Here is a 27,845-nt window from a genome sequence, read left to right as displayed (position 1 = left end):
GAGGAAGACTAGGTGGAGCCTCCCTTCTGAAATCGGTGTTCCCAAGCGAGCCAGACTGGCTGCCGTTGAATGACTCACAATGCCCCGATGGGGGCTGCGTGCACTGCCTTTGCAGCAGTCCCCCGCCAGCCAGGAGAGTGAGGCCTGGCATCTCCATGGCATTACCGTTACTGTGGCTCGCTGAAATGGCTGTATCTGACCAGAGAGCTCTTCCGAGTGGGAAAGCTCCGACCGACTCAGCATGCCCACACTGTTTATGAACATGATTTCAAGGGATTTCACACCCCAAACACAACCCCACCTTTCTCTCGCTCAACAGAAATAATAGAACCGAAACGCACACAAGTCCAGGTTTCTCCTCTAGGCTGTGTGGAAACGTACTCAGGTTTTTAGGGCAGCATTTGCGGCTCTGGCACACCAAGAGGATGCTCTGTAACACATAGTAAAAGACGTGGAACCATATGTCAATCTGATCTATTTCTGATCTGCTCATCGCTGTGGTATCCAGGTGGACTAACAATGTCTGGAGTTCTTCATCTTACAACGCACTCTGACAGCTGCTAATTTGTGCATCCCCCTGTATCAGGTAATAATATTATCCCCATTTTACAGACGGGGAAACTGAGACACAGAGTAGTGAAATGACTGGCCCAAGGCATCACAGCAATAGATTGTCCGAACTGGGATTAGAACCCAGGAGGAGTTATTGGTTCTCGGGCTTGTGCTCAGATTGTTGGAGCACATCTCTTTCTGCTGCCAGCAGCTTCTTGCAACTGCTTTTCAAAGCTGCGGGTGTGTCAATTTATTTTAAAATCTCAGCTAAGATCAGTGGTTCTGATCTTCTTACTACTTCATTGCTTTATTCTTTCTGTTCTTTTTTCTTGTGTTGCTTTTTCACTGAGCCATATTAAAGCAGGAAAATTGTCTCAAAATATAAAATAGCATTTTAAAAAAAAATTATATGAATAGGGTTTTTCAAAAAGGTTTTACTGAGACAGACATAATTAGCCAACCGGCATCATGGTGCTGATAGAGATATTTGCTGTTTCAAAGTATATTTGTAGCTTTGTTGACCATCCTGTTGACTTTCTTTTGCCATGAAAGAAAATAGTCTTCGTTTCTTCCTCCGTACGCAGAACTTTTTGGATGTGAAAATCTTTTTCTTCCCAACTGAGATGGAGTTGAAATATCTTGTAGCTCGCATCCCGCATTGCCCTTCGTTGCATAAATGTAATGAGTAGTTTAAAGAAAAGTGAGCCATCTGAAACAGGCTGGGCTGATCCCATTATCCATTAATTGACCTGAGCTTCTTGTTTTATCCCAGTTCGGCTCGAGAAGAAACGCAAGTGCTAAAGCAGACTGTGTCAGCTCAGGTTAAAGGTAGGAGGAAGGAGAGAGACAATTTAAGCTCAATCAGGCTACTCAGGTGCTGTAGAAGACCTGAAATACTCCCTCGGTCTGAGGCCGGATTCTTCCATCCCCTTCCGTCTTGCAATTAGTTGTTACATAAACTACGAGTTGCCTGGACCCTCACCTACTGGTCTTGGTTGCTTTAGAACACTAGGATCCAGGCCTTCTAGTATGACTTGTTATTTAATCCGGTCAGTTTCCAGTGTCCCTGTTTTACTAGAGTTTATTTAGTTTTGTCATGCTGTTTAATGAAGAATGATAGTCGTTTTTTCCCCATGCCCCACACACTTTCCAGAGCGGCTGCCTTTTCTTTGGAAGCCCCCATAGTTCATGAGATTGCAAAGCTGTATTGGGTAAAGAAGTCTGATTAAGTAAATGGTGAAAAGTCACGTTTTAGTAATACAAGGTGAGCAAGACGGTGTCTGTTATTGGACCAACTTCTGTTGCTGGAAGGTACAAGCTTTTGAGCTCTGCTGAGTTCTTCTTCAGCTTTGGGGAAAGGAGCTCAAAATCTTGTATCTTCCACCTCCAGAAGTTGGTCCAATAAAAGATATTACCTAACTAGGGTTGCCAGCCCTCCAGGAATTAAAGATTAATCTTTAATTAAAGATAATGTCACGTGATGAATCTCCAGGAATTCGTTCAACCGAATTTGGCAACTCTGTACCTAACCCACTTTGTCTCTCTCATATCTTGGGATCAGCATAGCTCCAAAACCGCTGCAACCAAATGTTTACAGACTCACTCAATTACAGCTATCTTCACTGCTGCTCCTTGCGTTTTCCAGCCAGCCACTCTGTCTGTTGCAGATTAATTTGCTGGAGGCATCTCTGTTTGAATGGTCCTCTCTGGCTGGTGGTGTTTCAGAGTCTTTGTAAGGGGCCTGTATTTAAATTCTGTGTTTGTTTCTGTGTTAACTAAGATTAATCATTAGCAACAGAGAAACAATTATCCCTAATCGTGCACAGTGTTAACTGTTCTTTGGCTGGGACTGTAAAGTTTCTGGGGCAGGGACCATGTCTCTCTCTCTCTCTCTTCTGTAATGCACCGTGCAATTCATGGTGCAACATGAACAGTAAATAATGCATTAAAATGGGGTGCCGTTGGTGGAATTTCCCCCACCTCCTCTTATCGATACAACATCGCTCACCATAATATCTCTATTTAAATGCCACATCTCTACTCATGGCCTTTAAGTGCTTAGGGCAGGGGACTGGGAATAAGGATTCCTGAGTTCTATTCCTGTCTGCCATTGACTCACTTTGTGACCTTTGGTAAATCACTTCATTTCTCTATGCATCAGTTTCCTCCATCTGTAAAATGGAGATAAAGATTCAGTTTGTAAGCACTCAGAGATCCTCTGTTATAACATCATGTAGAAGGGCAAAGTATTTAAAGGTGCGTGTTTGCTAGCTGATTACTTCGGCATGGTGTCAGTGATGCATGGGACCTCAGGGTGCCACTCTAGTAGCTGCTTGTTGTATATTTCACAGGAGATCAAATGATTAAGCTTTGACTTATACATGTTTCCTTCACTTACTGCCAGCAATCTCCATCTTCCAGTGTTATGTTTCTATAGGAACTACTGGCAATGCCTGCTGCAAGATATTATCAACCAGTCTCAGGCTGGGCACAGCAGGTCCAAATTCAGCAACGGTGTTGCATCTGTTTACACCGGAAGCTGTATTTGGTCCTACTTTTCATCTTCTCCATGCCACTGCTCCCCCTCAGTTCTCCAGTTTTGTTCCTGGCCTCTACCTGAGGGATTCTAATGATCCCATCAGAATACTTTTTACACTGTCACAGATGACTAGCTCTAATGAAAGATAGCACCTGGTTATACTGACTCCAATAGTATGATCAGTGCCCAGAGGGTAATAAAGGAGTCACCCCATTTTTATTGACTTTTTACCCATGTAGAAAAAAGAAAAATCTTAAATTTTCTGTTCCTTCCTGTAAGGCACCACAAGCAGTTATTGACAGTTTAATTATATGCTAGACAATTGTTTGTTTATAAAAGAAGTGTGATTCATGGTTGCTGTGACTGCCAGTGGAACTGGAAGGGGTTAATAGCCTAAAATTACATCAGCCATGCTGGAGAACAATAAACAGGAAGTACTCCAGAAATTAAATTTAAACATTTGTGACTAATGTTGACTTTTACTCCATGGTCAGTTCAGGAGGTATGGATTGCAGTCTAGGTTTATTACTGGTTACTAATTATACCATTGGTTTGACTATGGTTGGCCGAAATGAAGCAAAAGGGAATTGGGTCATTGGATGATCTTGTTTTTGCTGTCATTCCCATATTAAGTGTTGTCTCATATGGTACGGTGTTTGTGGAGTGGTGCCTGCAGAGAGAAGTCTCTAACTGGTAGTTTAATCCTAAAAGCTAGTTGTTGTATATAAGAAATTTTACAAAACCGATAGGGTAATAAAAATGTTTTCAGAGTTAAAAATAATCAAAGGAAATCAGTGTAGTTGTTTGAATTAAACCTTTCCTCAACAACCTTTGCAACCCTGCATGGGAACCTGTAAGTGAAACTGATTAGACACGGTAGTGAAACTGACTAACCATTTTCACTCTGCAATACTGACAAAAATGAACTGGTTAAGAGATTAAATAATATAAACTAAATTAGATTTTTAAAATCAATTTTAGTAAAAAATGTGAGAGAGGCTACTATTTGCACAGGACCATTAGGGGACTTCTGCACCTTCTGTTTTGCATCTGGTACAGAACATTGTTTGAGACAAGATACATACTAGATGAACCATTGGTCTGAGCTAGTTTGGAAATTCCTGGATAAGGCTATTCCTTTTTTTAAAATACATAACTGAATTTTCCCCTTAGCTACATCAGCATAATATGCTGTGAACTGGGTGTAGTATAAACTGGGAGCGTTATGGACCATGAATTTTAACCAGACAACATAAATTAGTCTAATACATTGAAAGCAATGGCTGAATTATTGTGTTTTTATTACTTTGGTTATCAAGTGGGGAAAGAAACTTAATTATTTTCATTGCTTTATGATTATGACTACAACAATCTGACCAAGCCAAAAATGGATACATAGTGAGCACTCTCACCTTCCATCTAGCTTATGTGGGGGGGGGGAATAGCTCATCCAGATTGTACTCACAACCATATTAAGGTTTTTAAGAATGAAGGCTGTTCAGTTGGCAGGTGAGCCATCCCTGCAGCTGTTGTAAGAAAAATCCTTTGAAGCAGCTCAAAACTCCAGACACTTAGGTGGTGGTTTTTGAGGGTCGTTCTCCCCCCGCCCCATTTAAGATTCTCGTTGTAAATATTTGCAGTGTTTGATTCCTTCCTTCCCGTCCCCACCTCCCCTTTCAGATTTTTTTTGAAATTTTGCACAACCTTCAGACCCTTGTTCTACCAAGGAGTGCCTTGGACATCTAGAGCCCTTAGTTGTATTAATAGGACACTGGAGGAAAAAGGGGGATTTCACTGCTGGAGACCCAGCTGGCACTGCTGTTTGGGAAGATCACAGATGCCGGAGCTGAAGCCGACTCCAAAGGGAGATATACTTTATCTTGTATGTAGTACCAGGATCTGGGATGTTATTCCCCTGAAGCTTGCATCCAAAAATCCTTCTCTACAAAAGAGCTTGGGGAACATGTTTTTTGACACTGTCGCATGTGAGGCCAGCTATTCTTGTTCGCTTACATATTCCTTATCTCTCCCTCCTCCCTTTTCCAGGATTCCGTTCAAGATTGGGCAGCCCAAGAAACAGATTGTACCCAAGACAGTGAGTAAACCAATTCCCCCTTTTTAGATCCAGTCTGTGATCATGTGGCTGATGAGTCAAGCCAGCACTTTGACTCGTCCCATTCTTGTGTGTGTATGTGCGAGGGGAGTGTGAGTGAGCAGAACCTGTTGCTGTGTTTGACCATCACATCCTTTCGCTGTGGGTGAGGGGGAGTCCCAGCTACATGCAGTATTTTGGTCTCGGGATCTGTTTGTTAAGGGAGGGGGCTCTTTCATTCTGGCACAGTTTTTCTAGGAGATGACTGAACATGCTTCCTTCCTTCCTTCTTTCAGCAATGGCTTGTTTGTTCATCCTTTCTGAGCAGATGGAGGAGGGGGAGTGGTTCAGATCGCTGAATATAACTGTTTCCAAAGGAAAGCTTATCAGAGGAGGCTGAGATGCTTAGTACTCAGGCATGAATTAATTTGTACTGCACAGCATTTGCTTTAAAAGAAAATTAAAAAAGCATTTTGTATTCTGATGAATTTGAAAGTCCTTTCCCAAGTGCTGTTTCTTGCAGCTGGCTGTGGTATTTTCCCTGCCTAAGCAGATGGTCCTTGTCCTGTGAAAGCTGTAGTGCTCACAGTAGCAATCCCTGAATTAACCTGTGTACCTGCTTTAAAAGAAGCGTCCTGATCGCTAGTGTGACAGAGACATTGGCTTTATAATTATAACTGCATTGGTGAACTAATCCCCTGTACAGACTAACATTCCTGATCCTTCCTCTGTGGGACACCCACCACTGCTAATTCCTTAGGTTGCGTGGGTTACTTGTATTAAGGTGCCAAAGATGCCTTTTGTGGCATGAAGTTTCCCCTTGAGACGGAGGGTTTACTCTGCCACTTCCCAATACTGATGAACTGTAATCTTTTATTTAAAGGATGGTGTCATTCTGTGGTGCTGCAGAACGGCAGTTTTCTGCTTCAAACTGGCAGTGCAAAATTTAAGCAAGGGACCTTCTTAAAGAACGGCAATGTTGAAACCCTAATCAGGGCTTTTGACTCCTTTTCCCTCTTCTGTGGTCTTCCCAAGTTCTAGTGATCCAGACATCATGTGCTGAATGCTGCTCTCTGCAAAGAACTACAACCCCCAGCCTCAGGCAAATCCACTGGATCCCTGTTTATTTCAAGATCCAGTTCAAAATTACCCTTTTTTTTGGTTTTTAAATCCCTCGTTGACTTTCTCTATCAGATCGCAGAGATCCTGACTCTTTCACTTCCTTACTTGCTCCGTCCACCTGTCTAGCACTGGTTTCTTCTCTGCTGGCGCAAGGGCCTTCTTCTCTGCGTCTCCTGATGGCTTGAACAGTGTTTTTGGACATTTGGCCCCATCTGATTTTTGTGGCTCATATGAGTACATATTCTCTTTGTCTGCACCTGTTAATTTCCCTTTCCCTGTGCCATAATGTATTGTTTAACTATGTAAAGTGTTTCAGGATGCAGTTTGTCTGAAAGTCCTTATACGACATAAAACTGTATCGCTGCACATAGTGCCACACACCAAGGTCTCCGCTGTCACCCCTCTGTCCTCTGAAGCTAGCCCTCCTAATGGTAGAGCAGGAGCTCAGATTGAATGAGAGTTAATATTTGAACCTTCAAGATCTCTCTTTGCTCTCAGTTTGCAGTGGATTCTGCCCTAACACTCTTCCCTCCTGGTATGCCTTGTGCCTGACATTTTGGATGGTGGCAGTATGGGGATGTCTGTTAGCTCCTGGGTCTTGTCTTTCAATGTGGAGATACAGTATATCATAGGCAAATCCAAGAGATCATTCTCCAGTTCCTTCCTGAGCTTTTGTAGCCATTTTCCTCTGGCCTATCCAGTTACAGGGATTTCTCCAGCACATCCACAAATAGAGACAAACTGGCAGTTATAGGCTTTAATTTCTGAAATAAAAACCTTTTGTCAAGTTCAGCGTATTCAAGGGGCAAAGATTCATCCAGGACTGTTACAGGTTCCAAGCCTTTTCCCCTTCCCCCTGCTCTTCATCTGTCCCTCCGCTTCCCAGATTCAGCAGAAGTGCTGAGAGTTTGAATGTTGATGACATGGTAACCCAGAGAGAGTTGGAAATTTTTACCTGGCCTCCACTCTGCCATCTTGTTAATTGTAACAATACTCTTGGGACAGATGTGTGCCAAACAGGAAGCATGGAGCAATGTAACTGCACAGGGTAAGTGTAGAGTGCAGTCCTTCTTAGGAGAACAAATGACAGGAAACTACCAATCTCCCTTGAGAGCATGACCTTCAGATTTATACTCCTCTTAGTTTCAGGGTATGGAAGTGATACTTTGTAGCTCATCTAGTTAGCTTAGACCTCCGAGTTTACCTCCCCCTTGCAGGCTGAGACATTCCATCTGTGCGGGCTTTTGTGAACAGCAGTACAATCTGCTTTAGCTCTCCATTTTATTCCAGATGTTGGCCTCTGGAGGCTGCTGCAGGAAGTGGGAAGGTGTGGCATCTCCAGGGCTCCATCCAGAGCTCATCAGAAGGGAAGCGGTTATGGAGAGGATCTCCCACTCACAAGATTGTACCACCACCAAAAAAAAAAAGAAAGTCAGTTGTCAGAATTTAGCAGTTGGCTCCCACCAGAGCATGCTAGTTTCAACACGGGGAGAGAGACAGAATCATTCTGACATGGCAGGCTTAGCTCACCAAAGCTTTTGTGATTAAAAGGCCCTAGTACTAGTAGGAGCACTGGAAAATAAGTTGACTGGGCTGCAGTAGGAATTAGTCGTGAGTCCTTGTGCCCACTCACTGCTGATCCTTTGAAGAAGGGCAAAGTGTCAGCCACAGTTTAGCTCTTCAGGTAGAAGGAAACCCCTGTAGGAAATATCAGCTGGTGAACTGAAGTGATCTCCTGCCCCCTCCGGCATGTCACTCTTTGTTTCCACCTAAACCTGGGCAAATCCAATTCCAGACGGAATAATCTCCCCCCCTCCTCTTTCCCTGAAAAGAGCATCTGGCACTGAGCTCGTACAGAGGCGAGGAGATTGGGTGGGAGGATCTAATATACAGAGAGGACCTGCTGTCAGGGGAACGATAGAGGATATAATAACGCAGCCCAATTAAACTAATGCCCAGCGATAGGACTTAAACCTGTTAGAATTATATCTGTGTGCAGAATGTTTATTGTTTAAATCCACTACACAGTGGAAGCCTCTTATTGTGGAGACAGTCCCCTCTACCCCCAGGACAACTTCACTCTAAGCACAAGGTTACACTGTTCAAGCTGCAGTGCGGTCTCAGCTAAGGGAAGTTTGTCTGTGTCACCCTGGAGTTGTACCAGGCTCTTCAGTGGGGACTGGGTCATCTGAGTCGGCAGGTGGCTGAAAAGAATTGCCACTTGTGCCTCTCCACAGTGAGCACAGCCTCCCATCACTGCCAGGCAAAGCAAGGGAAGCCAGTCAGCTCATTTTCTCTCTTGGAAGAGGGGGATCCAGAGCATAGCCTCCCCCAGTAGCCTTGGGCGACTTGGTCAGGGGTTCCCCCACCCTCAGTCTGCTCAGTTTCAGGGTGTATCCTTCCCCCACTGTGTTGCTGGTTGACCTTGAGGGAGTTGGCTGGGCAGGATTGAGTGTGTGTGTTCCAGAGCTCACAAACCTGGGTTGCAGACTTTGGAATCTGCTCGACCCTGCTCCCTTGTTTAGCCAAAGATTTTGGTGTCCCCTGAGACCTTTGGATAACTGAGCTTCATTATAACAAGAATTCCATCACAGCAAGTTTGCCATATTTAGTTTCCACTGTACATGACTAACCTTTTAAATCTCTGATACGGGAGTAACAGCATTGGGATGAAATTAACAGGCCTGGTGAATTAGGTGACTGTGTCTATTACACTCTCCCTTCCACCCCCTCTCATTAAAGCTGCGGTGGGGTGAGTCCCATCCCTCTATTCTGAAGCTGCACGTGATGCTCTTTGGGGAATGGCATATGAGCAGCATTGATTTTGTGCACTGCTCATCCACCCAAAGCCTTACTTAGAAGATGGGTAGGTGTGGCTTGCTGGTTTGTGAAGTCCACAAAATCCTAGTCATGGGTGTACAGGCTCGTATTCCGGCTTCACTTCATTTCAGGATTATTTTGGCTCAAGGTACTCGACTGTCAGACACAAAGGGGTTATTGTGTCTTGTGCTAATTGTTCTGCTGCACCCAATTTATGCACACAACTTGCATTGTCTAGGTGGGATCTTTGTTGTGTTTGATGGGATGGCACATACCCAGCAGAAGTTTGTGGTTATAATAAAATTTTTGGCTTAACTACACAGTTTTTTCTCTTCCCTCTTGTTGCCAAATCCCATTAAGGGAGTCTGAGTCCAGTGAAATGATGCCATGTGGAAATCAAATAGCACCCTTCCTCCAGGAGAGTAAGAAGGCTCTTCACAGTACTGCCTTTCCATCCTCTTGTGGTGCTCATCGGTCTTGCATCGTTTCCTCTTTACCACATTGCTGATTACGACCCCCCCCCTCCCCTTTTGAGTTACAAAGATTCTATCATGGCTGGAAAGCCCAGAGTTTGACCCCTTCTTGGATTTGTTACAAAGTCAATGTAATTCACTGGGGAGTTTTAAAGAGCACTTCAGTTAAAAGTCCTAGGTCTGCACTCGGGAGCAATCTTACAATAACTAACCAATGTTCATGGAGCAAAAAGCATTTCGTTAAGGAAAACTTTGGTTTCAAGCTTCCAGAAGTGAGTGAGGTGGGTTGGAGGGAGCAGTTATTTGACTGTGGAAACTTACCTAGCTGGTTTTGTTTCTTCAGAGTACCTCTAGTGCTCGTTATTTTTAATTTGGTAACTCTATGAGTAGCTTTTTGCTTTACATGTCAGATGCCTATGGCCACTAAGTTTCCAGGCTGGTGAAATCTAAGTGAGAGCTGAAACTAGGGTGACCAGATACCAAGTGTGAAAAATCGGGATGGGGGTGGGGTAATAGGTCCCTATATAAGAAAAAGCCCCGAATATCGGGACTGTCCCTATACAATCGGGATACTTGGTCACCTGAGCTGAAACTGCTGGGTACTATGCATAACATACTTGGTGTTCTGTTACCTTGTCCTTGCAGCCCACTGCATTTGTCTCTTTCAGCCACCTGTTGCATCTTTACATAACCCCGGATTGTGAGCATTCTGGGGCAGGGGACTTATTTGTGTCTCATGATGGTCCATGAGCCTCGATTGGAGTCTCTGGGTGCTACTGTAATAGAAATAATAATTAATAGTAGCTAGCAGAGGCACATGGGTGTGTAGAATGCAGTGACTGGTAGCCAACTGTTACTGTGGGGGTGAAGCAAGAATAAGGCTTGGGCAGCTGTCTCTATAAATGTCACTGGGGATGTGAGTGGGGAGGGGTGTTTGATGTGCTGCCTTGTGAAGAAGAGGATTCAGTCCCTGATATGCAGAGCGCACACAAGACGACTAGGTAGGGAACCCAAGAAAGAGAAGACAGGATGAGAGTTGGAGGGACATGTGTACTACATATAGAAAAGTTACTTCTGTGTGAGAGTTGTGGCCTCCTGCATATCAAATAGACTGAGAGATACCTTTGTTTCACCCCAAGGCACTGCAGGTAGAGGGGAGAATTGAACAATAAAGGGTAAATCAGCAAATGTCAGGAACTGCTCTGTATCTTTACATTCCGTTTCATCCTGAGCCACCCCACCCCTTGCAACTAAGCCTAGGAAGAACTGATTGCTGACCAAATGAAAGGGAAATTCTTCTCAATAGTATATCTGCAATGGGATGGGGCTTCATGCTGAGAACAGGGGGAATAATACCATCAGCAGACTCAAGCCTGAGTCATGCCGGCCCCCTTTGGTTTGCAACCAGGACAGTTCACATAAACGTATAAATAGAATGCAGTAGTCTGGGGTTATTTTTACAGCCGGAACAACCATAGAAATATAGGGTGATTTTACTATGTGCTGGTTATCTGACCTGAAGCCACCAGCTGTCGTGGATTTTTGCAGTGCTGTGAACCAGGCATTGGCTATGCAAGCTGCCCCCTCATTGATCCACCCTGTCCTGGAGGGACCAATTTTAGCAGTAAGAAAGGGAGATCAGCCTCCGTGGAGCTTTTCAGTCCACAGAAACAGCCAGCGTGGGTGCCGGCAGTAGTGGTCTCTGTTGGTCTGGACACGTGTCCCCTTGGAATTTGACTGAAGCTCACCAAACTCACTACCCACCAAACAGCCATCAGACTGCAGTGACTCAGTCACTACTGACTTTGGGTGGATTTGAACGTGCAAACGAAGAAGATATTTAAGAAAGAGGGATTGCAAAAAATGAGGGTGACATTTACACCTGTAGGTTTCCACTTTAAAACGTTGGCCTTAGAGCAATTGGAATTGAAAACCAAGGGGAATTTTATTAAATGTTGTTGTTTCTTTAGCTATATTTTGCTGCTGTGAGTCTCAGTCTTGAATGCCTGGAGCAGCATGGAGTGCATTTTAAAAAAAAATACTCTGGTTCATTCTAGTCTTGGCTGTGCGCAACACTTCGCTGCTTGTTTAATAGCGTGGCAGCTTCACCACAAAAAAGAACCCAGTTTTGATCCCATGACAACAAAAGTACATGTTTACTCTTGGCTGGTCAGCTGAAATCCATGTGCTTTATTTGGTTGATAAGATGTGGAACGAATGTTTAAGTATGTGTTAAAACAGTCCACCTGGAATGAGAGCACCGGGGAGTATTGTATCTCATTGGAGGTTTTCTGTCGGGCAGCAGGTTGGAAAAGGAAGTAATCGATGTCATATTCGGAGAATACATCTCTGCTTGGGTGATTTTTTTTATTTTTTAGCTTGTATACTCTTTGGGGCAGTGACTCTATCTTCATCTCTTTGGAAAGCGCCCAGCACACTGAGAATGTTACTGTAATTAAAATAATAAAATTGTTTTCTTGTCACCCCACGATTTGGTGGATTTCTTTGCAATAGGGTCATGTATTAGAATCTGGGGGGCGGGGCATGGAGACCCAGTGGTATCTTGAGGTTTAGAAAGGGGCCTTTGGTTACCTGAGCTGATGGAGACAGAGGGTATGGTGCAGAGAATGTATAGTTTCATAGGAAGTGATCACAAAAGAAGTGCTAAAATACAAAATTTACAATCCTTTGGGACAACCACAGTAGTTAATCTAAGAACTCAGCTGTAGCAGCCAATAGCCACTGCCGCCCCTTCAGTCGTGCAGTCTCCAATGGAGCTTGAACGGCTTCAAACCCAGTTTCAGGTCTAAGGCTTGGAGCAGTCCGGATTCTGTGGTGGATTAGAACCTATGGATTAGAATGGGAGTTGGGAGGAGCGCTGGGGCACATCACAGAGGCAACTCAGAAGGGGAAAGGAGGAGGAGGCCCAGAATACCTGTTACCGAAGCCCGAAGAACCAATATCAGTGACCTAGAAATCCAAAACGGTTGCATGCAGAGAAGATAGATACTTAATAATTTGCAAAGGGGAGTGTTAGAGCCCTTTAAATTTGGTGTCAGAAGAGAGAGAGGCCATGCCCCCAATCCCATTCTCCATTACCATGGGTGCACACAGTGTTTCTGGACGCCCGAGCAGACACATTTCTCATATGACATGCTCCTCTTCTGTAAACACTGAGCAAGGCTGTGAAAAGCGGACTCTGTACTGCATGTGTGTTCATGTGTCGTCGTACCTGCTCGGCTGCCACCTTTGTGTGCTTTTGGAACGACTCCATTTATTTTGTCAGTTTCCAGTTCATGTGCCATAGCATGTCCTCAGAATGAACTGACATAGCAGGTGGCAATGTTCTAAAATGGTGTGGTCTGTCTAGTAACAGAAACCCCAGGTGTTGCTTCTACTTTTGGGAGAAGCTAAAGCACCCACTTACTTGGGTCCACGGGGTATTTCTTGAATACAGATTTCACTACACAGAATACACTACGCTCACATCACCACTTTTCGACATTTCCCCTGGTGCCTTAGAATGAAACTCAGAACTTTAGAATGTTGCTGGTGTAGGAAGACTCGTGATGTTTCCTGATCTGAAATCCCAGTGATCACTTTGCAACTAAATTAGGAGGAACCATCAAAAGTTTTGTTTTGTTGTTTAATACTCCAAATACTTTCAAGGTTTTAGGCCTCAGATCTTATTTGGATCTTACGTAGTTTGCAAGCTAAACAAGCTCTGTATTTAGACTGTAATATCAGCAGGGCAGGAACCTTGGGTAAAATTTTCAAAAGCATCCAAGTGATTTAGAAATCCAGTGAGACTTAGCCCGTGTCTATGCTACGGGCACTACAATGGCATGCTGCAGCTGTGCTACTGAAGCACTGTATTGTAGATGCTTCCTACATCAATGGAAACGGTTTTTCCATCTATGTAAATAACCCACTTTCCCGAGCAGCAGCAGCTGGGTTGACAGCAAAATTCTGTTGACCTAGCCATGTCTACACCCGGGACTAGATCTGCTTAACAACGGCTCTCAAAGATGTGAATTTTTACCACCCCTGAGTGATGTAGCTCGGTTGATCTAAATTTTAAGTACCGACTAGGTCTTAGGGCTCCTAAGTGCCTACATCTCTTTTAAAAATGGGACTTAGGTGTTTTTGAAAATGTTACCCGTTGTCCTCATGTTTGTTTCTAAAGTGCCTAGCATGCTGTTGACGCTATGTAAATAGTAAAAAGAAAAGGAGTACCCGTGGCACCTTAGAGACTAACAAATTTATTAGAGCATAAGCTTTCGTGAGCTACAGCTCACTTCATCGGATGCATCCGATGAAGTGAGCTGTAGCTCACGAAAGCTTATGCTCAAATAAATTTGTTAGTCTCTAAGGTGCCACGGGTACTCCTTTTCTTTTTGCGAATACAGACTAACACGGCTGCTACTCTGAAACCTATGTAAATAGTAATAGCTTGACACGTATCTGTTGATACTTGCAGATCAGGCCAGTTTGTACTTTCCGCTGGGAGGACCGGGGGTTGGGTGGATTTTTTTGAATTGTGCTCCAATGCGTTTGAGCTGACGTGATTTCTCTTTCTCGTTCCCCCAGGTGGAGAGAGACTTTGAAAGGGAATATGGGAAACTTCAGCAGTAAGTGTTAACCGGTTTGGAGATGACCATGGATCTGCTTTTCACACAACTAAGTCTTACTGCATCTTTCCTTGTGTTGCTTGCCTCATGCTCTGTTAGCAGGTTGTTGTTCTCCCGCTTAGTGCATTGTAATTTCGAGGTGGTTTAGATCGGTGTTTCTCAGTCAGTGGGTCGCAACCCGCAGGGGGGCCATGAAAGGCAAGCAGGGAGGTCATGAGTTATTGACAATTTTATTACAATTCTAAAGCAAAGAAAATAAAATTTCCAGAATATCTTCAAGGAGTCCAAAACCATCAAAGTTTGTAAGATCTAATGTTGTAGTTGTTGTAACTGTTATATTGCATGGACCTATATCTGATACGTTTTTTCTCTTACTTTTATTGTTAACATAAGGGTCATGAGGAGATGTGGGAGGTCACTTGAAATTAGTTTTGTGGTTAAACAGCATTATACATAATAGAAACGTGTCCAGTTGCCTTTTAACTACCAGCTGGCCTGTTGGCATAGTTCTCATGTATATGTTTGTTTATTTTTTGAAGATTCAGAATTTAGTCTAACTCTTTCCTATTTCAGGCTGGAAGATCAGACCAAGAAACTGCAGAAGGACATGAAGAAGAGCACAGATGCAGATGTGGGTATGTAAGAATGTGGTTCACAGACTGGGAATCAGGGCATTGAAAGAGTAAGTGACTTTCTCAGGGTCCCAGGAAGCCTGTGACAGAACTGGAGACTCAACCCAGGTCGCTTGAGTTCCAGTTCAGTCCCTTAACTACAAGACGGTCCTCTTGGGGGCTCCTAAATATTAATTACCCAGAGTCATATCGTGAGTCCGTTGGCTGAGCCAAGAACAGAACCTCATTCTCCTGAACCCCAGCTTGCTGTGTGGCCTTGGCCAAGTCTCTTCACCTCTCTGTGGCTCAGTTTCTGCCTTTGAAAATTTGGCATAATTCTTATTTGTATTAGGGTAGCGCCTGAAGGGCCCAGCTGAGAACAAGGCCCCCTGGGGTTGGTCAGTGTATCGTCACATAGTGAGAGACGTGGTAAAGCACTGTGTAAGTGCTAAGTGTGTGTATTTCATTAACTTTGCCAACTTAATGGCTCACCTGTAAGAGTAACCCTGCAAGTTCTGCCTTATAGTTGGCTTGGTCTGGCTGCAATGGGCTACGTAGGAAGCAATAAACAAGTAGTCTCTTCATGTCACTGCCCCAGCTGTTTGCTTCTGCAAGTTCAGAGAGTGACATCTGCTGTGCAGGTGTGTGTCCTTCCTGCACAGGGGGTCCTGCCTGCTCACTTAGCAGTTTCTCCAGTAGGAACCCAATCTGACCGCATCACACAATACAGGGTTTTAACAAACTTGGGTAAGATGAAAAGACTAGACGATCTGAAGGAAGAGACACTGGGGGAAGTGGAAATTAGTGATTTCCAGTTACTGAAGCGAGCTGAGCAGAAAAGAGCTGTTTTAAACAGAGATGGCTTTTTTGCAGCACAGAGTTTGGAGCAGTCTCTATTTTTATTGGCCCACTGGGCGTTGGAGCCAAGGCAAATTACATGAATAGGCAGGTGAGGGCTGGTCCAGTCTCCACAAGCACCTCATGGTGACTTGATTTATGAAGAGAGAGATATGCTGAAAAGAACCCACATTTTGCTGCCTGCCAGCAGGAGGGCAGGGGGGTACGTAGCTACACACGCAGCACCGTCATAGACATGAACAACACAAATGCTTCAAGAAAAAACCCCTTCCAAGGTGAAAGCTTCTCTCCCTGGGACATTGTTCATTATCAGGGCTCCTCTGGCAAGCTTTTCCTTGTAAAGGATTCCCCTCCCCTCCCTTTCAGTGGGTGTTTTTATATGGAGCATTTCAAGCCCCAGAGGAGCTGTGGGAGGACTCTCCTTTTCCGTTCTGCTTCATGGCAGAGTTGTAAATTAGCCCGGGCCCTGGCCAGATCCGGTATGAGCTGATTTCTCATTTAAAGGCATGAAATCCTGAATAAGAGGAGAATTTTAAACTTGGTGCCAGTGAATAAAGAGTGTCCCAGACCATAGAGGATGGAGGACAGATGCCTGAACAGGCATTCGGGACCTCTGGAGGCTTCCCTCGCCCTGCAATATCTGAGTAACAGAGAGATGAAGAGATAACTGTAGTTAGCTAATGTGTAGTTCCCATGTCCAGCACAAGTCTGGCAGTGCATGAGCTCTGCTGCTATTCTTCCTAGTGTCTTATTTCTTCCATTGTTTCTGAGCGTCGAGGGGGTTGATTGTTCAGTCGGACTGTAAACATTCGCTAGCACATTTGAGCTAATCAGCCATGTTCTGCCAAATAAGCGGACGCTTTCTCGGATGCACAAGTTTTCCTGGGAGACTTGGATGCTGCCTTGCCAGCTTTAGCAGCATGGCTGGGAAAGGTGATCCAAACCTCAGTAAGAATTATTTGCAACACATGCTGTGCTGTGGTTAAGGGTCACTCAGCATCTCCATCACTTGCTCCCTTAATTATAAAATGGTAGCTTTATCTTGCTTTGAATAACCAGCGATAGCCGAAGATCACTTTTTCTAATATTAATAATACTCAGCACTTTATATTTGCAAAGTACCGTGCAAACTTTTAACCGATTCCTCCTCCAAGCCTCCCCCTTCCCCCTGTTGTACAGATGGAGACACGGTGGCACAGAGAGGAGTGAAATGACTTGCCCAAAGTCACACAGCAAATCAATGGCATAGTAGGGACTAGAACCCAGGAATCTTGATTCCCAGCCTCTGAGAATCTGTCTGACCATTGCCTGCCATCACTCACTGTCCTAATTGTATTAAGTCCCAGCTGCCTGCATTTTGGGGCACATAGTAATTTCTCTTCCCCCTAAAGAGTTCTACGGTTTTTAGCCCAGTCCTGTTTTGGTACATATCCTTCCTCAGATGTGGTCTCACATGAGGTTTCTGTCCCATCTGCCTAAAGGTTTAAATGTTTAAACCCCTTAATGTTTGAATATAGTCAGACACAGTAGCTTTGTTATTCCATAGTGAGCGTCTCATTCTGGACTGAGCTGAATTCTGAGCTTTCTGTATAATTGTGTATAACCTTTAAATCTGAGCATTTAATCTCTTGATTTGTGATCTTAAGCCCCATCACTGAGGATGACTTTAATTCGGACATGAAAAGTTTGTACAGTGATAGTCTTGAAAAAGCTCCTCTGAGCTACTGTACAAAAGGGTCCGGCCTTCAGATCCTTAACTGAAATAACTTACAGCAACATTACTGGGAAAAGAGACAGAGATTTCTGGATAGCTACACTATTTTTACTTACATATTGGCTCTTCTGTTTTATTCATCTTCCTACTTTATATTCCAGTTATTTACTGTGAATGTCGTTCAGCCTGTTGCTGTACAAACTCTTAATTGGTCTCGCATCTTATCCTTCTACAGTGGTGTGTGTGGGGAGGACGCACTGCAGGGTCTTTGTCCTGAATTTTCTTCATTGCAAAATGAGGCCAGTTGATTGGATAGAAAAGAGATGCTTGTAAATCTGAAAGAAAGCCAAAGGGGCTTGATTAAATGAAAGTTGCATCTGAGTTCAGTGGTGGTCCCAGGGGTCCCGTCTAACCTTAAATTCTGTGACTCTCCGGTGGCCAAGTGGCCAGTTCACAACTGCCGCAGCAGCTGGCCCTCTTGTTGGCAGTCTCAGCAGAGAGGTCCTTTGCCTGTGAAGAAGTGTGCTGAGGACCCATTGCAAGGAAATGGTTCCCTCTGGAAGAAAACTCAGGCTCACTGGTGACAAGCTTGCACTACTACTGCTCGCGCTGTACCTGTTTCGCAGGCGAATAAAGATCTTCCTTCTCCAGCCCTGTCAGTCTGACCCCTTTCCCCCAGCACTAAATCCACTTAAAATACGTATCTTTGTAAAGCTTTTTGGGAAAACTTAATGGACTGTGCTTTTTCTCATTGTGGAGGAGCTACAGTGAGACAGAGCAATGCTTAATAGTCTGTTAAAAAAAGGCAGATGTATAAAAAAAAAAGTCAAAAAAGCCAGGTACATTACTTTTAAAAGAAAGTTATGCTTTTGTTAGTCTGGTATTATTTCTGGCAGCATCACATCTTGCATTTAAATGGTCCACACTTAAACTGTATAAAAACTATTCTCTCTGTGTTTACATGAAAAAATCAGTACCTCTCTCTTTATCTTCTCTCTTAGCCTCCAACTTGTGTCCCTGGAAAGTTTAGGTGCCGAACTCACTGCCTTAGTGGCTGAAGATTTAGGTTTGTGTCCCAGATCGTATTTTGTAGAACTGCGATAATGAATTAATTACAGCAAACCTGGATTATTTTGCAAGTGCCTGTCCTGTTATGCAACTCTGTGTCACTGACGGACCTTCTCTTCTTCTTTTGCATGCTCTTGGGTCTCATCGTACTGCAGCCATGTCGAAATCAGCCGTGAAAATCTCTTCAGACCTGTTGTCCAATCCGCTCTGTGAGCAAGACCCCAATTTCCTGGCCATGGTAACCGCCCTGGACACTGCCATGAAGAGAATGGACTCTTTCAACCAAGAGAAGGTGAGCGTGGGTTTTACTGAAGTGGGGAGGAGGCGGGGATGGGAACTTGTGCTCTCTGTGTGTGTGTCTGCTCCATATAGGTGAACTCTCCATTTCTTCTCTCACCCAAGGAGGGCCCCAGATTAATTTATCATATCCTGGGAGACTTCAGATGAGAAGAGATACATGTACCTCCACCTGGAGTCAATCAGGGCTAGTCCTTAAACCAGGGTCTCAAACACACGGCGGCCCGTGGAGTTATTTGCTGCAGCCCGCCAAGCTCTCCCCCCCGCGAGTATTTCCTTGGGCCACCACGCTCCCCTTCCCCGCCGCCCCACCTCCCACCCAGCGCACCGCGTCCCTGCTCCTCTTCCTACCTCCAGGCACTTTCCGCGGCCAAACAGCTGTTTGGCGGCACTTAGCGCTTTGCAGGAGGGAGGGGGGAGGAGCGGGGAGTTGTGCGCTCAGGGGAGGAGGCGGAGAAGAGGTGGGGCAGGGGCGGGGATTTGGGGAAGGGGTTGGAATTGGGGCAGGGAGGGGGCGGAGTTGGGGTGGGGACTTTGGGGAAGGGGTGGGAAGAGGCGGGGCCTCATGGAAGGGGTGGAGTGGGGGCAGGGGCAGCAGGAGGGGGGTCAGTGGTGCAGCCCTCGGGCCAACGTACTCGTCCTCATGTGGCCCTCGTGGTCATTTGAGTTTGAGATCCCTGCCTTAAACTGACTAGAGAGAGTTTTACCGAGTAACATGAGGTGCTTTCTTTCATGCCCACTCCACTGTGGACCCAGTGTGCTGCCCTCACAGCACGTCCTGTCTTTGCTGGTTTGGGAGCACAGGAGGTTGTGGGGTGAGGATTTGATGAAGATGATGACGTTGTTGTTCATTTGTGCTCTGGTAGCACCTGGAGGCCTGAGCCCTGGTGTGGAAGACGCTGCGCAAATGTATAACTTAGTTCAAACCGGCTTCTTCAACAACATTTGTTTGTAACATTCTCTTTTCTTCCAATAGGTGAACCAGATCCAAAAGACGGTGATAGAGCCCTTGAAAAAGTAAGTAGCAGTATTTTCCTATGCGCAGAATCAAGTGCTGTCAGTAGCCATGTCCCTTAGAGACGTGCATCATTTAAAGGGACAGGGTCAGGTTTAAAATCATAGTCCTTCCAAGATCAAATAATCTGTCACAGCCTCCATACAAGAAGGTATCATCCCTATTTTACAGTAAGAAAACTGAGGCACAGGGAGGTTAAATGATTTGACCAAGTCCAGGCGGTTAGCCTGCGGCACAGCTGGAAAAAGAGCCCAAATCTTTTTGTTCCTGATTTTGTACTTCAGTCTGCCAAATGCACTTAACTGTGTTTCACAGAACACCTGAAGTTATGAAAAACTTGAAAGCACTTAAAACCTCCAGCCTGTCTCCACCTATGCTGTCGGTTACTTGCTACATTTCTCTGGGCTTGAAGGAGGAAAATGGACTAGTCAGTGTCATTTGATTTCTAATCCATTTCAGTCTCTAGTCCTTAGGAAGTTGCAATGCAGTCTAAAGAAGCATGCATCTGAAGAAGTGGGTATTCACCCACGAAAGCTTATGCGCCAATACGTCTGTTAGTCTATAAGGGACCACAGGACTCTTTGCCGCTTTCACAGATCCAGACTAACACGGCTCCCCCTCGGATATAATACAGTCTAATGTATTGCTGCCGCATTGGGGCTGCAGATGCTAGAGGTGAATGTTTCCTTTGGAAATTTAAAAAAGGGAATTTTCAGAAATATTTTGGTCCTCTTAATTTTAGCTAAAGGCGTTTTTTTCAAAACGTAAATTTTGGGCCAGAATTTGACCCGCCAGTGTCCCTGAAATTTATTCAAGGAGAAGCTAGGAAGTAAAGAGCTTACAAATAAATATAGATGGCATGACGTATCACAGACAGATAAAAGCCTTGAGGGAACTGAATCGGTGAAGCTCTGCAAAAGCATCCCATCGAACCTTAGCAGGGCAGGTGGATTCCCATGGGGATTTTGGCATTGAGTCAGTGTTTGGTGCTCACCATGGAGGCAGGAGTCTAATAATGAATCCATTGGCAATAGAAGCCACCCGCTGACTTATTTTCTGTAGACAGTTTCCTTCGTAGAGAGGGAAAGGATCCCATGAGGATCAGGCCGTGAGTCACCTGACCCTCTGCTGCCAGGGGTGGGGGTTGAATGTGTGGTTTCTTTCCAAGAGCTGTAGAGCTTACATGAAAAAGCTGGGCTCCCTAGGAGTTGTTTGCTTTTCTCGGGCCTGATCCTGTACCCACTAAAGTCAGTGCCAGAATTTCCATTGGCTTCAGTCAGTCCAAGATGAGATGCTGAACGCACTGGTCTGCAGTCACGTTTACTTGACATTTTGGTGCCTTTACACTGAGAATACCACCTCCCCTGTTGCAGGATCACGGCATTCCCGCCACACTCTGCTAACGGCAAGAAGTTACCATGTGTCTTCCAGTGTGTCATAACCCACTGATGCATCGTCTCTGTAGGGATCTTGTCATCCATGGAACTCTTAAATGTTCGTTTCTGTGCAAGTCCCACCAGCGTTGGCAGGAGTTGTAAGTGAGACTATATCCCTAAAAGTTAAAAGGAGAATTTCATTTAGTGCAGCAAAATGTCTTCAGAAGTCCCTAGATTCTTTATTTTGTTACAAGAAGAGAAAGAGAAAGAGAGAAAAGAAAATCATTTGACTTTAATAAGACAGTAAGTGATGCAAATTGCTGAATAACAATTTTAGTTTACATTTGACATCTGGGGTTTTGGTGGTGGTAGTTTTTTTGCTTGTTGTTGTTTAATCCCAAGTCTGAGGGTAAACCAACATATACCACTCGGTGCATAGGGTTGCCCTGGATTTTTATTGTCGGGGGACATGGTGACTTGAGTTTTGCTTTTGTGGTTTACACTATAACCAAATATCCTTGATTATTAAAAAAAACAAACCTTCTATGGTGGAATTGTGTTGCTTATTAGGTAGATAGTCCTCAGCATGAAAGATACAGCAACTTTGACTTCTGGCATTCTATTAAAACCATCTCATTTAATTGTCAAGAAATAGATCTTAGCGTAAACTAGCCAGGTGGTTTCCATGGGACTGTCTTTTTTTTCTGTGCACAGCCCTAGCACAGTGGGGTCCCAATCTGGGGCTGGGGCTCCTAGGCGCTCCAGTACTGCAAATCATCAATAATCATCTATGCACACAAGGAAGATCCCTTCCATCTCATCTTGAGTTCTGGGGTAGCCAGCTTTCAGGCTAAGTAGATTCAGGCCAAGTCCTTATTTGGGTGCAAGAGGTCTAGAGAAATCCCAGAATCGCACTGAAAACAGTGTTGGTGATTCAGCTGACGTTCTTCCTTTGGCCCCCAGGGTCGTGGTGCTGAGCTCTGTGTGTGTGGTGATGAGATGTAAAACGCAATTCCTGACCACTTGGCATTAAAGCACTTTTGTAGGATTGACGGTGGTTTACCCCAGGGTCCTGACTACATATTCCAGCTCTGGTGATTTGTTTCTGTCTCCTTCAGTTTCCCTGGTACTTGGATGTGACATTTTTAATTTCCTGCCCTTTTCCGTTGAGCACTGTTACAGAGCGTTCAAAAACGGCTCCTGTTTCATGACTGTGGTGGCTGCATTTCAGGGGTGACCAGGAACGACTCGTCTCCTCTGCCTATCTCTAAGTATGCACAAGTGCAAGTACATGCATATGTAAGATAAAGAGCCTTGGGGGTTCATTTGGCTAATAATGAGATGCACTGTGGAAATGCAGACTTGCATCCTCTTCTTGGCCTGCTTGCTGAGAACTCCAGTAAAATTTCTGGGATAAAACTAAAGATTAATTAAAGCTGCCTGGAGGATCCTCTTCTCGTTTCAGTTCAGTATTGTTTCCCTTGGTAGAGCCCATTCTCCCCAGCCTCTCCCAAACTCGCTTTGACCTAGAAACAGGCTTTGATTCAACAGCTGTGCTTTATTACTTCTTCACTGGTGGTCTTTTATAGTTTATTAGCCAAAGCCACAGATAAGTAGAAAGAAGGCATTATATTAATGGTAATATATTGTAATCAGAGGCACATGTGTCATAAAATCTCCATTGTGTAGTCCAGCGATACGAGGTTTCTATCAGCTACATTAAGAGTAACCATCTCAAGGGGTGATTCTATCATCCGGATCTCCCTGCTTATGGCAAAGTGAGGATTATGCAGTCTCTTCCTTTTGAAACTGTAACAAACTCGTAGCTGGAAATCACTCATTTAATTTCACTGAGTTAGCAAAGCTCTAGCTAGAATATGACACAGTTTAAGGTGTGGGTTGGGCAAAGAGATCGGATGGCTGGAGAGGTCAGGGCTTCACTTGGGAGCTGCTTGTGTAAATTCACACCAGATCAGCTCAGTGAAAAAACAGATGCTTTTTCCTGCACTCTGTAGCTTCCAGTTCTTCAGCCTGGCTGGGCTCCTCTTGTCCCTTGGGTGAGGGCTGAAGTGCGTTGGCTGGACTTGGGGTTGGTGATGGACTGTGTACTTTCATGTTGATATTACATCCTATGTGTCAGTATTTAGGGCTGGAAACAGTTTAAATAAGCCATGCGGTTTGAAGATTCATTGACTTTAATGTCTTTCGCGTTTGGAGCTGTGGGTTCCGATTTGACGTTAATTGCAAGGGGATCTTGATTTAACAGACTGATGATCTGAACCACCCTGTTTGTCAAGCTACCCGAGTGTTACCGATTAATGAGGGCTTCCCTCAGAGCCTAAATTCCCAATCTTTCAAACTCGCCCTTATCTTCGCGCAAATATTCCCTATCCCTGACATCTGTCTACTTGGCTGTTTGTCTTAGACTGTGGGCTCCTTGGGGCAGCGGCCTTCCCTTTCCTGTATGTCTGAAAGGTGCCCCTCATGTTGTAGGTGCAACTGCAAGCAAATAACAATAATAATTGCTGTTACCCAAGTGGTTTGGAGAATCCGGATTCTGCTGTCATAGTGAATGGGTCAGCCATGTGGTTTGTACCACACTGGTGTGAAGGGATCCAGAGATCCCATGCCAGCAGTGGCTATAAACAGCTTCTATTGCTATGCAGTTTGTTTCCCAGATGATAGAAAAAGTGTTTTCAAATGGTCAGGAGGGAGCTGCATCCAGCCTTCCTTGGCAGGGAAGGTCATCCAGATACTGAGTAGAATGAGGGGACCCCGGTGAACTCTCCTCCAAAACAGTTGCTGGGGCATGCGCTTATTAGTCTTGCATGAGTTATATGGTGGCCAGAATATGAAGGAACTTGGCACAGTTGGCTTTCTGCCCCGAGACTCGAGAAAAGCTGCAGTTCAGGACTGAAGTGCTGTTAGAATTTGTACTGGTCCCAGGACTGCGGTGAATTGGCAGAGCTAGGGATGAGGGCAGGACTAGAGTAATAGAAAAGGCTGCAGGTCAGGACTGGGCTGTGTGGGCCCCTGGGCTGGAATAGCAGGGGGGCTGCCAGGTAGGAGGGAGGTGCATTCCCAGAGCTGTGTAGGGAGGGGCCAGAACTAGAATATCAGGGAGTAAGGCAGGCCACGACTAAGATGCTTTGGTAAAAGGTGGTGCAGGTGATGCTATCTCCATGTGTGGCCAGTTTGTGCTTGGTCTTAATGTCGGAAGAACTCAAATTCCCATAAGTGGGAATGCCTCCCACGGCAGATTGATGTATAAACTAAATTATATCAGCATGCAAGTGTGTCCCCTGACCGGTTTCCATAAGGGCTGAAAAAACGGGAGTGAGCGTCTAAAATCCCTGCTGCCTATCCTTAGCACAGAGGTCCACCGTCTGGAGGAATAGCTCCATCAGAGCAGAGCCCATGCCTCTCCTGATCAGCTGGCCAGAGTCCCCGCAAATAGCAGTTGCACTGCTTCGTCTCTGCCTCCCCAGCTTGCCTGCACACATGCTGTGTGATCGCCTTTTCCCCCTGTAACCACATAAAACCCTGCCGTTAGTGTACAGCCTCAATCTGCACTTCCTTCTCTGACAGTGAAAGCAGATAACCAGCCGTAAGGGTCCCCTGGGGGTGCTGGGACCGGAAACAGGAAAAGCCGCTTTCATGTCCTTACAGGCCTCTAATGAGGATTTCATACACAAAGCAAGCCACATGGCTGCCTCGCCCCCCGGTGCATCCTCCCTCATCTCGGGGCTCTTAGCCTTAATCCTCAGCTCTCTCCAGTTTGAACTGTCGTCTTATTTTTCTGTTGCATTTTGCTGTAGTCGGAAGGGATGGTTTTAATTTCCCGTTCCTGGTGGGTGGATGGGCCCGCAACGGACGTGTGGGCACGGAGTGTGGAATGACAGGCATTCCTGAACATAGCCCAAGTGCTTTGGCCTAGCTCTGAGCCATCCCTCCCTCGGTCTTTCAACTTCCTCCCCGTTTCTTTCTTACTCCCCGGTTTTTCCTTCTCCTTTCCATGCTTAGTTACTGTTTTCTCTCCTCCTGATTCCTGTCCTTCCTTTCCCTTGTAACCTTCTTGTCTTCCTCATTCCCCTTTCCTTTCCCCAACGCCTTCAGATTGCCCATTGAAGATCAGTGAGGATCGTTCTTTTTTTATTGCAGGCCATCGGCATGCTCGATGCTGTGCAAACATAAAAACATCCCACCAGGTTCTGGTCTCAGCTATCACTGGTGTTAATCCGGGATGTCTCCGCTAACCTCCGTGGGGTGACTCTGGATTTACACTGAGAGCAGAATTGGACCCCCTCTCCCCAGATCTCTTACAATCTGGATCAGACACAGACAGTAGCATTGAGATACACATGCTGTGCAGCTTGAGGATGCAGTGTCAGAGTGCTGCGGATCGCTCTGAAGGTTCATCACTGAAATGCTTTTCAGGAGGGAGTGTGTTTTAAGGAGGGATTTGAATAAAGAGGAGGAGGTCGTTTGCTGTAGAAGATAATGACAATACTTAGCACTTACACAGCACTTTGCATTTTCAAAGCACTGAACCAACGTTAATCCCCACAACCCGCCTGCAACAGGAGAAATAGGCAGAGAAGAGCTGTGACTTGCCAAAGGCCACTCAGCAAGTCAGTGGAAGAGCTAGGAATAGAACCAAGGTGTCTTGTTTTCCCCTGTCTCATGCTTCGTCCACTAGCCTGTGCTGTCTCCAAGAAGGTATAAGCGTCCGCATGGACCTGGGAAGGGGAGACGGAGAAAGAGGAGGCATTTAGGAGGGAGAAGGCAGATTGCTAGCTGGCCTTGGTGCCGATGATCATCAGAATGGTTATAACTTGCTGAGAGATTGACAGAGGAACAGACTTTGGCCCTCTCTACTACTCGTCTGCTATCTTGAGCTTCGAGATAAGCGCTTGCTTCTTCCCGTGCGTCCTGTGAACCTCCCTTTTCCCATTGCAGCGGATCCGCTCTGCACACACAGTTCCTTCCAACCATCAAGGCACCGCCCAGCTGATGTGCACCTGCCCGCATACAGGCCAGCACAGTCTCTTCCCCTCCTATTAGCGCTGTATCTCCAGGCGTGCAGAGCCCTGGCGCTAACAGATATCTGTCGCAGTCCCCATGTCACAACCAGAGAGGGAGAGAAGTCTGCAATTTTCAAGTAAGAGACTTGTCAGTTAGGTTGACTAGCTAATGAATCCGGCAGTGGTGGGAATTCTGATGGTGCTTTTATCTTCCGTGCTAGTGTCTCTCAATCCCCATCCTTTAATTACGGGAAGCTGAAGGGAGGCTACAGCATAGAAATGAAGTGGCAACATTATTTATAATTCAGAGAATCTTCTAAAGTCTGGATTTTTTTTCTGAGGCTAAAATGTCATCCTAAAAGGAGTTTCACTGGTACATTTTTCCCCCCAATGGTAGGGCGACTATTATTTGTATTTTCTTTTAGTCATTCCTATCTATCTACCCTCACCTATTCTTTTTAGGAATCTCCCACAACCACATTTCCTAAGAGGTGACAGAAAGCAATGGCAGCTTACTCTATAAGCAGGATTCTGCAGCCCTGGGAAGCCGGGGTGAGCTAGGGACTTCTCTAAAATCTCAGCTCAGTCTCCCCTCTGCTACCTGTTTTCAGCAACATACCCGCCAAAGTGAGACCCACTTAGTCGGCTTCATTATTTCACCAAGTTTTTTTTTTTTAAATGGCTCATGCTCGAATCCTTGGGGTTTTTTTAAGTGTTTGTGGCTGTCAAAACATCTTTCCCCTGTACAGTGGCATGTGTATGTGGAGAAATAATGGTATTGGATTTATGACGAGTACGGAACACGTCTACAAGAGTTGTCATCTGTAGATCTCAAAGTAGGTATCGTGAGTCTCATAGAGGTGGGAAACTGAGGCAGAGAGAGGTTATGTGACTTACTCGAGGCCCATAATGATTCAATAGCAAAGCTGGGAACAAAACTCAGGTCTCCTGACTCACTGTCCTGTGCCTTACCCCACCGCAATAACAGGAGCCATATCTTTCATCTGTGCTTCATATCTGTTTACCACCAGGGCAGTTGGCTTGAGAGCCTGCTTCCACATACAGCTGACTCCAGTAAAGAAGGAGAAAAATGAGGGACAACCTTAATTGGGAGGGAAAATACCTAGCATGTGCCATACCTTTCAGTGTAAGTCTAGAAGTCCTGTCGTAATGGGAGATTTTCCATAGGAATGTTCCATCAGGCAGGAGAACTGTTTCCTCAGCCCGATCCAGCCCCAGCCCAGTGAAGGCGCATGTTGCCTTTTTGACCTGATTACCCTTGCAATATAAAATTAAACCGTGTGCCTCGCTACCTACCTGTGAGAATGCACAGAGTAGTAAGGGCTGTTCCTGCGAGGTGCCGAGCAATCACAACTTGCTCGTGTCTGTGGGTGCTCAGAACTCCTCAGGATCAGGCCTGAAATGAGAGAACTCCTAACAACGGAGACAACGCTGTCGCATCCCAGGATATCCTCAGACACTATGACAAACTTCCAAAAACTATCATTCCTGTTAATAGTTTACTGATGATTATTAATGCACTATGGAAAAATTCAGCTGTCGTGTAAGTGGGTGCAGATCTCATGGATCCTCAGTTTGCTGGATAGCCTTTCATAAAACAGCTCTCAGGGTCTGATTTAAGCCCATAACACC

General features: G+C 45.2%; 1 protein-coding gene across 3 annotated transcripts in view; it reads left to right on the top strand.

Annotated features, from left to right (window-relative positions):
- The window catches only part of BIN3 (bridging integrator 3), a 51,539-nt gene that overhangs the window by 11,684 nt on the left and 12,010 nt on the right, over positions 1-27,845 (top strand). For 2 of the 3 annotated variants that reach the window (XM_038384585.2, XM_043502981.1), the window contains exons 2-6: positions 5,138-5,186; positions 14,189-14,229; positions 14,803-14,864; positions 18,636-18,772; positions 19,754-19,794. In XM_038384585.2, coding sequence (XP_038240513.1) covers positions 5,138-5,186; positions 14,189-14,229; positions 14,803-14,864; positions 18,636-18,772; positions 19,754-19,794 — 330 coding nt within the window. Of the gene's footprint in view, positions 1-5,137; positions 5,187-14,188; positions 14,230-14,802; positions 14,865-18,413; positions 18,479-18,635; positions 18,773-19,753; positions 19,795-27,845 lie in introns of those variants that run through there. The other variant, XM_038384586.2, reaches the window with a different exon arrangement.

Source organism: Dermochelys coriacea, chromosome 26, assembly GCF_009764565.3.
Source record: "Dermochelys coriacea isolate rDerCor1 chromosome 26, rDerCor1.pri.v4, whole genome shotgun sequence".
Classification (NCBI taxonomy): Eukaryota; Metazoa; Chordata; order Testudines; family Dermochelyidae; genus Dermochelys; species Dermochelys coriacea.
This window is presented reverse-complemented; position numbering and strand designations above follow the sequence as displayed.